The 12,852-nt window shown below is 45.2% G+C and overlaps 1 protein-coding gene across 4 annotated transcripts in view; it reads left to right on the top strand.

Annotated features, from left to right (window-relative positions):
* Positions 1-12,852, top strand: part of LOC112252178 (ceramide synthase 1) — a 73,593-nt gene that overhangs the window by 54,215 nt on the left and 6,526 nt on the right. For all 4 annotated transcript variants that reach the window (XM_024423192.2, XM_042323045.1, XM_042323046.1 and 1 more), the window contains 2 exons: positions 5,379-5,526; positions 5,858-6,042. In XM_024423192.2, coding sequence (XP_024278960.1) covers positions 5,379-5,526; positions 5,858-6,042 — 333 coding nt within the window. The remainder of the gene's footprint in view (positions 1-5,378; positions 5,527-5,857; positions 6,043-12,852) is intronic.

The raw sequence follows: 12,852 nt of genomic DNA, 5'->3' as shown, positions 1-12,852 counted from the left end.
TGGCATTGAAGCTTGCCTGGAGGGTTGTTAACACAGTGTCCAAAGAAGGGCCGGAAGTATACAGAATGGTGTCGTCTGCGTAGAGGTGGATCAGAGACTCACCAGCAGCAAGAGCCACCTCATTGATGTATACAGAGAAGAGAGTCGGTCCAAGAATTGAACCCTGTGGCACCCCCATAGAGACTGCCAGAGGTCCGGACAGCAGACCCTCCGATTTGACACACTGAACTCTATCAGAGAAGTAGTTGGTGAACCAGGCGAGGCAATCATTTGAGAAACCAAGGCTGTCGAGTCTGCCGATGAGGATGTGGTGATTGACAGAGTCGAAAGCCTTGGCCAGATCAATGAATACGGCTGCACAGTAATGTTTCTTATCGATGGCGGTTAAGATATCGTTTAGGACCTTGAGCGTGGCTGAGGTGCACCCATGACCAGCTCTGAAACCAGATTGCATAGCAGAGAAGGTATGGTGAGATTCGAAATGGTCGGTAATCTGTTTGTTGACTTGGCTTTCGAAGACCTTAGAAAGGCACGGTAGGATAGATATAGGTCTGTAGCAGTTTGGGTCAAGAGTGTCCCCCTTTGAAGAGGGGGATGACTGCAGCTGCTTTCCAATCTTTGGGAATCTCAGACGACACGAAAGAGAGGTTGAACAGGCTAGTAATAGGTGGCAACAATTTCGGCAGATAATTTAAAAAGAAAGGGTCCAGATTGTCTAGCCCGGCTGATTTGTAGGGGTCCAGATTTTGCAGCTCTTTCAGAACATCAGCTGAATGGATTTGGGAGAAGGAGAAATGGGGAAGGCTTGGGCGAGTTGCTGTTGGGGGTGCAGTGCTGTTGACCGGGGTAGGAGTAGCCAGGTGGAAAGCATGGCCAGCCGTAGAAAAATGCTTATTGAAATTCTCAATTATGATGGATTTATCAGTGGTGACAGTGTTTCCTATATTCAGTGCAGTGGGCAGCTGGGAGGAGGTGTTCTTATTCTCCATGGACTTTACAGTGTCCTAGAACTTTTTTGAGTTAGTGTTGCAGGAAGTAAATTTCTGCTTGAAAAAGCTAGCCTTGGCTTTTCTAACTGCCTGTGTATAATGGTTTCTAGCTTCCCTGAACAGCTGCATATCACGGGGGCTGTTCGATGCTAATGCAGAACGCCATAGGATGTTTTTGTGTTGGTTAAGGGCAGTCAGGTCTGGGGAGAACCAAGGGCTATATCTGTTCCTGGTTCTAAATTTCTTGAATGGGGCATGTTTATTTAAGATGGTTAGGAAGGCATTTAAAAAAATATCCAGGCATCCTCTACTGACGGGATGAGATCAATATCCTTCCAGGACGATTAGAAAGGCCTGCTCGCTGAAGTGTTTCAGGGAGCGTTTTACAGTGATGAGTGGAGGTCGTTTGACCGCTGACCCATTACGGATGCAGGCAATGAGGCAGTGATCGCTGAGATCTTGGTTGAAGACAGCAGAGGTGTATTTAGAGGGGAAGTTGGTTAGGATGATATCTATGAGGGTGCCTGTGTTTAAGGCTTTGGGGAGGTACCTGGTAGGTTCATTGATAATTTGTGTGAGATTGAGGGCATCAAGTTTAGAATGTAGGATGGCTGGGGTGTTAAGCATGTTCCAGTTTAGGTTGCCTAGCAGCACGAGCTCTGAAGATAGATGGGGGGCAATCAGTTCACATATGGTGTCCAGAGCACAGCTGGGGGCAGAGGGTGGTCTATAGCAGGCGGCAACGGTGAGAGACTTGTTTTTAGAGAGGTGGATTTTTAAAAGTAGAAGTTCAAATTGTTTGGGTACAGACCTGGATAGTAGGACAGAACTCTGCAGGCTATCTTTGCAGTAGATTGCAACACCGCCCCCTTTGGCAGTTCTATCTTGTCTGAAAATGTTGTAGTTTGGAATTTAAATTTCTGAATTTTTGGGCACATGCATATTGACTTTCACAGGGAAGAGAGAGAACACATGCTATAACAATTTCACAACAGTTTCACCGGTACCACTTGCCGTGCGGTAGCAGAGAGAACAGTCTATGACTTGGGTGACTGGACTCTTTGACAATTTTTGGGGCCTTCCTCTGACAGCTCCTAGTATATAGGTCCTGGATGTCAGGAAGCTTGGCCCCAGTGATGTACACTACCCTCTGTAGCGCCTTACGGTCAGATGCTGAGCAGTTGCCATACCAGGCAGTAAAGCAACCATTTAGGATGCTCTCGATGGTGCAGCTGTAGAACCTTTTGAGGATCTGGGGACCCATTCCAAATCTTTTCAGTCTACTGAGGGGGTAAAGGTGTTTTCGTGTCCTCTTCACAACTGTCTTGGTGTGTTTGGACCATGATAGTTTGTTGGTGATGTGGACACCAAGGAACTTGAAACTCTCTACCCACTCCACTTCAGTCCGGTCGATGTTAATGAGGGCCTGTTTGGACCTCCTCTTCCTATAGTCCACGATCAGCTCCTTTGTCTTGCTCACAGTGAGAGAGAGAGAGAGAGAGTGAGAGAGAGAGAGAGAGAGAGAGAGAGAGAGAGAGAGAGAGAGAGAGAGAGAGAGAGAGAGAGAGAGTTGTTGTCCTGGCAGTCTCTGACCTCCTCCCGATAGGCTGTCTCATCGTTGTCGGTGATCAGGCCTACCGCTGTTGTGTCGTCAGCAAACTTAATGATGGTGTTGGAGTCGTGCTTGGCCATGCAGTCGTGGGTGAACAGGGTGTACAGGAGGGGACTAAGCACGCATCCCTGAGGGGCCCCAGTGTTGAGGATCAGCGTGGCAGATGTGTTGTTGCCTACCCTTACCACCTGGGGGCGGCCCGTCAGGAAGTCCAGGATCCAGTTGCAGAGGGAGGTGTTTAGTCACCGGGTCCTTAGCTTAGTGATGAGCTTTTTGGGCTCAATGGTGTTGAATGCTGAGCTGTAGTCAATGAACAGCTTTCACGTTGGTTCTATCACTTTAATTTTAGACCCTCAATTTAGCACACACCGATACTGGCAAACAGTACATTTACATTGACATAGAGTATCTTCATTTTATATTTCTAGCATGAACTTTTTTCATTCCGGCCCCCATTTGTGGTAATGACAGATTGGTATCTCAATGCATTCTTAGCCTAAATGAATATACATTTTGCAGTGTGCAGACCTCCACAATCAACCTGATACCCCAAATAAACAATTTTGGATATGCCTAAATCAATTACGGGCACGGTTGACCACCCCCTCCCTCCTGGCACGCATTTCTCTATTTGCTTCTTCAGATGGTGTTTCAGTTCGTCCTCCAAATGGCACGTTCAAAGTGGATGGTCCTTGAAAATGTCTTTCTCCTGAGCCGCCACTGTCTTTTTTTACAGTCCATTATGTCTTGCCCATTTTCCTACCAGTACACCAGAAGGAAACCGACTGGCTCCAGGTCATCTATAAGTCTTCGCTAGGTAAAGCCCTGCCTTATCTCAGCTCACTGGTCACCATAGCAACACTTCCTTTGGCTGCCTTTCCTTCCAGTTCTCTGCTGCCAATGACTGGAACGAATTGCAAAAATCACTGAAGCTGGAGTCTTATATCTTTCTCTCTAACTTTAAGCATCAGCTGTCAGAGCAGCTTACCGATCACTGTACCTGTACACAGCCAATCTGTAAATAGCACACCCAACTACCTCATCCCCATATTATTACTTACCCTCTTGCTCTTTTGCACCCCAGTATCTCTACTTGCACATCATCATCTGCACATCTATCACTCCAGTGTTAATGCTAAATTGTAATTATTTTGCCTCTATGGCCTGTTTATTGCCTTTACCTCCCTACTCTTCTACATTTGCACACACTGTACATAGATTATTCTACTTTTTCAATTGTGTACATTTGTTTATGTGTAACTCTGTGTTGTTGTTTTTGTCGCACTGCTTTACTTTATTTTGGCCAGGTCGCAGTTGTAAATGAGAACTTGTTCTCAACTGGCCTACCTGGTTAAATAAAGGTGAAATAAATCAAATCAAATAAAAGACAGCTGTCAGCGGGGCCTTCCATGGTACCGTTACGCCCTCACTCTAGTCTTCTCATAAGACTACTGAATAGCCTTCTCTCTATAAGGCTATGGGAACCTTTTTATCCGTTACTTGCATTGATTTTTCATTGATTTGAGTTTTTATACAGATTCATTTAAATGTACTTCCTGAAATCAGTTGCCATCCCTCAATTGTTCACAGAATATGTGTCTCCTCCTGGGGAGCTCACAGTAAGAGTCTGGTCTGGGCGGGTCTCGTCGTCTTTTGGTCAGGCGGGAATTTCCCTCATGCTTCATAAAATGCGCCACGGTTTTCCTTGCAGACCCCCACTGGAAAGCTCCACAGGCAGAATCAATCATCTTTTTCGTGATGCCAAGTTGTTGTGGAAATTCTTATACAGGGACAGTTGAAGTCAATCTTAAACGAATCGTTGTTTATTAACAGTTAACTGGAGAGATTCCAACAAACTTGATGCACCATAGCGAATGTCTGTCAGGCGCTCTAATGGGGCAGTCCCATTTAGTTCCCTTATATACTGGTTACAGACATGTTACATAGGCATAGTTCATAGGGTTGGTTCCGGGATGTGTCTGGCACCGTCTCCTATCTTAACTTAAAGAACATATTCTGGGTGTTCTGCCAAATAGTCCCCTCATAACTTTACCAGGCACAGGCAGGAACCAAGGATTGTTGACACCAAAGACAAGATGTACAAAATAAAATGTCCTTCACAGAATTGCTTTTTCAAAATAGTTTAAAATAGTCAACTATATTTTTCTTAAGGGTAACTTTAACGTAACGTCTTCCAGTGTGAATTAATTGGTAGATTGCAGGGCTCTACACTGACGTTTTTTGATGAGGAGCACAATGAAAAATATTTGCAGTAACAAGACGTTTTCTTTGTAGTAATGGTACAAACATGAAATCATGAATCTGCGCTCAGTGTATTCTCCATGACACTCAGGGGCTGTTGTACAGTGAAGTAATCATTGCAATAATTATCATCTGGGTAATTGTTTCTAGGTGCACGCTACTCCTAAATAAAGAAATCCAGGTCCAATAGCAAAATATTTAGGCGCATATGCTAGTAAAATGGTTGCACTCTAGAGCCCTTGCTTGGTAACTATATGTTAAGAGTAGCTTCCCCAAAACTAACAAGCACACACGCCTGCATGCCTGGGTACACACACACACACACACACACACACACAACACACACACCACACACACACACACACACACACACACACACACACACACACACACACACACACACACACACACACACACACACACCTGTCCTGAGAGATAACAAGGGTGTTTGAAACCCTAGACAATGGTAATCTTTCTACCCTAAAGTGTCTGAATAACACTGTTCCTCTGTGCAGGTTTTGGTTTCGTCTCTACTGGTTCCCTCTGAAGGTTCTGTACGCCACCTGTGTGTCCAGCCTCCAGTCCGTCCCAAACATACCCTTCTACTTCTTCTTCAACTCACTCCTCTTGACACTCCTCTGCATGAATATCTACTGGTTTTTGGTGAGTGTTGGACCTCCGTCTGCAGCAGGTCACAAATCTCACAGTGGTGTGCAAACATACTGTAGCTTCCTCATTAGTCAGACTCTAGGTTAAACAAGACTAATCTAATTCAGAGAGGGCAACCACTCACAGATATGTGTTCCCAATAAGTAAATACCATGTCTTGACAGTTTTATGACTATTACCTGGTCTTTTCCATTTATATTAGCCTAATATGTCTAATGCCTCTGTCAGGGGTTGATACATTCAAAATAAACTGGACTGAATATGTGACATCAAACCTCTCTCCCCTCTAACCCCTGATCCCCATCCCCCCTCTCTCTCCCTACAGTATATAGTGGCATTTGTGGCGAAAGTCCTGACGGGGCAGATGAAGGATGTAAAAGACCTGAGGGAGTACGAGGGTGAGGAGGGAGCCCAGAGGGCCGCAACCCTGCTTAAGGCCCAGCAGCAGAGTAAAGATGCAGGACATCTCAACAATTCTGCTGAAACTCAACTCAACAACTCTACTGAAGGGTGAGGAAACAAACACACTACTTTACCATTCTGATTCAACATGTGTATATGAATCACCAAATCATATGTATGTATTAGGTCTGCTAAATTACTAAAATATAAATTCACAAATATAACTTTAAACATTTTTTATATTTTTTATTATTAACCCCCACTCTTCTGAGGGGCAAAAAAATGTAGTTTTTTTCAGCTTTATTACTAAATATAAATACATTTTATGTATACATTTTACATACACATTTTACATATATGGTACTTTTATATAAAGCAGTCTTATAACAATAATACATTACCAAACATCAGCTCTTTAATCCCAACCCTCAGCCACTCTCAGCCCATCCCACCTATCACCATAGACCTCAGCTCTTTAATCCCAACCTTCAGCCACTCTCAGCCCATCCCACCTATCACCATAGACCTCAGCTCTTTAATCCCAACCCTCAGCCACTCTCAGCCCATCCCACCTATCACCATAGACCTCAGCTCTTTAATCCCAACCTTCAGCCACTCTCAGCCCATCCCACCTATCACCATAGACCTCAGCTCTTTAATCCCAACCCTCAGCCACTCTCAGCCCATCCCACCTATCACCATAGACCTCAGCTCTTTAATCCCAACCTTCAGCCACTCTCAGCCCATCCCACCTATCACCATAGACCACCCTCATTTGGTTGTGCCACCCTCTTTTGGTTGGGCCATGTGCCATATATTTTCCAATTGTGCTGTGATGTTTGACAAAAAATGTTAACCTTTCTAATCGTATATTAACCACAGATTGTGAGCTAAAAATGATAACTTTTCCTACGAGTATTATTATATTATTTATTGACTGACTATGGCTTTCCAAATTGCCCAACACTGCTATTTGTAAGGTTCATTTTAAGGGCATGTTGTGATTTTTTTTAACCATTCCTGAACCTGTAACCATCATTAAGCTACATAGGGGCAATATCAGAATAATTGATCTGTTGATTCTGTCTCTTCGCAGCAAAATCTACAGAGCTGAGATTGTTGCATGCCCCATATATATATATATAGCATTCTGTTGGTGGCAAAATAATTCTATAATAATGTAAATCAAGTGTAGATTTTTGTACCAGTCCATAAACTATATGCCACGAATATTACCTTGAATGTTTTACTGTACTGAAGTAATGCCATCACCATACACTATACAGACACTGCATCTCCAGGTGACAAATGCTTTCCAAAACATCCAGAGAGAAGGTTTTTGTCAGGAAAACCTGAAGAGAGAGAATGACCCCTTGGCCTCAGATCACTCAGTAAACTCTGGTAATCCTGATTCTCATCCTGGGGTATTTTAGCTGGATGGGTCTCAATTCATTGAATTTATGTCCCTGTCCACTCGACCCAAGTTGTGTCCAAGTTATTCTCTTCCGTCGACCCTGTCCCTTCATATCTGGATTCTACAGCAAAGAAGAGCTAGATGCTAGGCTAGGGAAGGATAGGCTTTGCATTGTTATTATTAGTGGCTTGGGTCTTTTTTAATATCGAGGAATATTTCCCTTTCTCTGTTCATAGGAGTAACAACATGAATTTGTGCGTGACTCAGAAATAATGCAGTGCCGTCAGCTGGAAGAAGGTGTCCTTTTTTGGTCAGTGTCAGTGAAGGAAAGGAAAGGGAGAGGGGAGAGATGCTGAGACTGACCATCAGATGCAAGCACCATCAGCCTAGTAAAATAAATAATTTAAATGTATGCTCAATCAGCTTTGCCTCACAAGTAATACAACAATGGATCTATTACCGATGTGATCATATAGTGTGTCCATAATGGCGCAGCAGTAAGACGTGTTTGTTTTTCTTCCCAGGTAAATATTGTTTTTTTTGTTTTTTTGTTTTTTGTTGTTGTATACATCTCAATCTCTTTTTTTCCATTTTCAAAATAAATATACATTACTGCAACCCGCCTCACTCAATGTGGTACGGATCAGCTATTTTTTTAGACCTTATAACTCCATCAGATGCCTCCATCAGATGCTAGCCAGCTAGCTAATTAGCTACTAGTTATTTAGTCATTGTTAGCCTCTGCTAGCGGTTTTTACCTTTAGCTTGGACTCCTGCCGCTTTAGCCTGGATAGCCCGGATAATACCTGCCAGTCTGCACAGCGCAATACCAGCCCTGAGCATATCGGACTGCTTTTTTCCACTACATCCCCGGATTGCTGACGGAAGCTCTGGACCATTACACTGGATCTTTGCAGCTAGCTAGTTGCTACCGAGGAGTTATTGTGGCTAACGTCTTTGTCCAGAAGCATGCACCAGTTAGCCCCGAGCTAGACCCATCTCCCGGCTAGCAAACAAAGTACACCAACTACAACATTTCCCTTGTCAATTGGACTGGACCCTTTGTCGACATGGAGCCCAGCCGATCCATCACGACTGGTCTGCTGACGTAACTCGGCCGATGTGCTCTCAACCGGCCTCTGCGTCATGGATGTTTGGTGATGATCCATCTGCTATCCCCGGCCTGCTAGCTCTCTGAACGCCGTGTCTCCCGCTCGCACAACGTAGTAATCGACTACTGAACAGTCCCCTGTTTCATCTAGTGCTGCTCTTCGGACCCTATGATCATTCGGCTACACAGCTGACTCCTGCTGGACTGTCCATTAACATGAACCGGAACCCCCAAAGAAGCTAGCCAGCTAACTAGCTACTAGCTAGTAGTCAGTTAGCCACTGCTAGCGGTCATCAGCTAACCTTAGCCCAGTCCAACTCCTGCCAGTCTGCACAGTGTGATTCAACCCAGAGCATACCGGACTGATTTTTCTCCACCAAATCTCCATATCTCCGGATTCCTACTGCAAGCTCTGAACCTTTACACCTGGATCAGCGCAGCTAGCTAGCTGCTATCCGAGTGGCTACTCCTGGCTAATGTCTCTGTCCCGAAGCAAACACCAGTTAGCCTGTAACTAGCCTTGTGCTAGGCCCATCTCCCGGCTAGCTGAAGAGGTCCATCAACCACTCCTTGGGCTACAATACCTATTTTGCCAATTGGCCTGGACCCCTTTTACTGCCGACACAGAGCCCCACTGATCCATCATGACTGGTCTACTGACGTAATCCGCCCGAGGGGGTTTCAACAGGCTCCTCTGTTGCGACTTCCCCTGAAGGCCCATCTGCTAGCCTGCTAGCCACGGCCCGCTAGATTTCTAGAGCACATCGGACTGTTAGCTGAAGAGATCCATCAGCCAATTTCTTGGGCTACAATACCTATTTTGCTAATTGGCCTGGACCCTTTTACTGCCTACACGGAGCCCTGCCGATCCATCATGCCGACATAACCGTCCGGGGGGCTACAACAGACTCTTTCTTAGCTAGCCCTTTTGTTCCACTTCCCACACATGCGGTGACCTCACCTGGTTTAAATGGTATCTCTAGAGACAAAATCTCTCTCATCGTCACTCAATGCCTAGGTTTAGCCCTTGGTTCACTCCAGACCTGACTGCCCTTGACCAGTACAAAAATATCCTGTGACGTATCGCATTAGCATCGAATAGCCCCCGCGATATGCAACTTTTCAGGGAAGTTAGGAACCACTATACACAAGCAGTTAGGAAAGCAAAGGCTAGCTTTTTCAAACAGAAATTTGCATCTTGTAGCACAAAGTCACAAAAGTTCTGGGACACTATAAAGTCCATGGAGAATAAGAGCACCTCCTCCCAGCTGCCCACTGCACTGAGGCTAGGAAACACTGTCACTACCGATAAATCCACAATAATTGAGAATTTCAATAAGCATTTTTCTACGGCTGGCCATGCTTTCCACCTGGCTACCCCAACCCCGGTCAACAGCCCTGCACCCCCCACAGCATCTTGCCCAAGCCTCCCCCACTTCTCCTTCACCCAAATCCAGACAGCTGATGTTCTGAAAGAGTTGCAAAATCTGGACCCCTACAAATCAGCTGGGCTAGACAATCTGGACCCTCTCTTTCTAAAATGATCCGCCGCAATTGTTGCAACCCCTATTACTAGCCTGTTCAACCTCTCTTTCGTATCATCTGAGATACCCAAAGACTGGAAAGCTGCCGCAGTCATCCCCCTTCTTCAAAGGGGGAGACACTCCAAACTGTTACAGACCTATATCTATCCTACCCTGCCTTTCTAAGGTCTTCGAAAGCCAAGTTAACAAACAGATCACCAACCATTTCGAATCCCACCGTACCTTCTCCGCTATGCAATCTGGTTTCCTAGCTGGTCATGGGTGCACCTCAGCCACGCTCAAGGTCTTAAACAATATCATAACTGGCATCGATAATAGATAATTCTGTGCAGCCGTATTCATTGACCTGGCCAATGCTTTCAACTCTGTCAATCTCCACATTCTTATCGGCAGATGCAACAGCCTTGGTTTCTCAAATGACTGCCTCGCCTGGCTCACCAACTACTTCTCAGACAGAGTTCAGTATGTCAAATCGGAGGGCCTGTTGTCCGGACCTTTGGCAGTCTCTTTGGGAGCACCACAGGGTTCAATTCTCGGGCCGACTCTCTTCTCTGTATACATCAATGATGTCACTCTTGCTGCTGGTGATTCTCTGATCCACCTCTACGCAGCCGGCACCATTCTGTATACTTCTGGCCCTTCTTTGGACACTGTGTTAACTAATCTCCAGACGAACTTCAATGCCATAAACCTCTCCTTCTTTGGCCTCCAACTGCTCTAAAATGCAAGTAAAACTAAATGCATGCTCTTCAACTGATCGCTGCCGGCACCTGCCCGCCCGTCCAGCATCACTACTCTGGACGGTTCTGACTTAGAATATGTAGACATCTACAAATACCTAGATGTCTGGTTAGGCTGTAAACTCTCCTTCCAGACTCACATTAAGCATCTCCAATCCAAAATTACATCTAGAATCAGCTTCCTATTTCACAACAAAGCATCCTTCACTCATGCTGCGAAACATACCTTCATAAACTGACTATCCTACCGATCCACGACTTCGGCGATGTCATTTACAAAATAGCCTCCAACACTTTCCTCAGCAAATTGGATGCAGTCTGTCACAGTGCCATCAGTTTTGTCACCAAAGCCCCATATACTACCCACCACTGTGTCCTCTATGCTCTCATTGTTTGACCCTCGCTTCATATTTGTCACCAAACCCACTGGCTCCAGGTCATCTATAAGTCTTTGCTAGGTAAAGCCCCACCTTATCTCAGGTCTCTGGTCACCATAGCAGCACCCACCCATAGCACGCGCTCCAGCAGGTATATTTCACTGGTCACCCCCAAAGCTAATTCCTACTTTGGCCGCCTTTTCTTTCAGTTCTCTGCTGCCAATGACTGGAACGAATTGCAAACATCACTGAAGCTGGAGACTCATATCTCCCTTACTAACTTTAAGCATCAGCTGTCAGAGCAGCTCACAGATCATTGCTCCTGTACATAGCCCATCCCACTACCTCATCCCCATATTGTTATTTATTTATTTATTGTGCCTTTGCACCCCAGTATCTTTACTTGCACATTCATATTCTGCACATCTATCACTCCAGTGTTTAATTGCTAAATTGTAATTACTTCGCCACTATGGCCTATTTATTGCCTTATCTCCCTAATCTTACCTCATTTACACACACTGTATACAGATTTTTTCTATTGTGTTATTGACTGTACGTTTGTTTATTCCATGTGTAACTGTGTTGTTGTTTGTGTCGCACTGCTTTGCTTTATCTTGGCCAGGTCGCAGTTGTAAATGAGAACTTGTTCTCAACTGGCCTACCTGGTTAAATAAAGGTGAAATAAAAATGTTTAATAAAATAGCCTACCTCAAATTTTAAAATATAATTTTAAAATATGGCTCTAACAACAATGCATTGGCAGGGATATTTAAGCAAAACCAATAAGCGTTGATCATGTATTGGGCCTATAGCGTATTGCACAAACGTCATTGTTACAGTATACTGTTTTTAATAGGTTAATGTTGCATAGGTTTACGTAAAAAAAAAAAAACATTATTATTTTTATCTGAGCAGTAGATCTCGGGTTGCAATTTGACTTGACTCAGAAAAGGTTGGTGACCACTGCTGTAGAGGCAGGCACACAGAGACAGAGACCTACATACAGTATAACTGGCTAGAAGGTAAGAATAAGTGTTTGGTTTTGGTTGACTACATGGCTAGAGGCTAGGCTAGGGGAAGGACGGATTAGAGGCTAGGGCAGGCACGGGCTACAGGCTAGGGCAGGGACGGACTAAAGGCTAGGGCAAACACAGGCTACAGGCTAGGGCAAACACGGGCTACAGGCTAGGGCAAACATGGGCTACAGGCTAGGGCAAACACGGGCTACAGGCTAGGGCAAACACGGGCTACAGGCTAGGGCAAACAGGCTACAGGCTAGGGCAAACACGGGCTACAGGCTAGGGCAAACAGGCTACAGGCTATGGCAAACATATGCTACAGGCTAGGGCAAACACGGGCTACAATTTAGGGCAAACACGGGCTACAGGCTAGGGGAAGGATGGGCTGCAGGCTAGGGGAAAGACGGGCTTGTTGCTATGGAAAGGAAGGGTTAGAAGCTATGGGAAGGAAGGGCTACAGGCTAGGAGAAGACAGGGCTACAGGCTAGGAGAAGGCAGGCTTGAGTCTAGGATGGACTTCAGTCTGGAGTGAAGGAAGTGCTACATGCTAGGGGAAGGATGGGCTTGACGCTAGGGGAAGGACATGCTTCAAGAGGGCCACCATTGTTCCTGTTCCCAAGAAAGCTAAGGTAACTGAGCTAAACGACTACCGCCCCGTAGCACTCACTTCCGTCATCATGAAGTGCTTTGAGAGACTAGTCAAGGACCAT

The sequence above is a fragment of the Oncorhynchus tshawytscha genome, linkage group LG06, assembly GCF_018296145.1.
Source record: "Oncorhynchus tshawytscha isolate Ot180627B linkage group LG06, Otsh_v2.0, whole genome shotgun sequence".
NCBI classification, from domain to species: Eukaryota; Metazoa; Chordata; class Actinopteri; order Salmoniformes; family Salmonidae; genus Oncorhynchus; species Oncorhynchus tshawytscha.
Note: the sequence above shows the minus strand (reverse complement) of the source record. Positions and strands in the feature narration are given on the sequence as shown.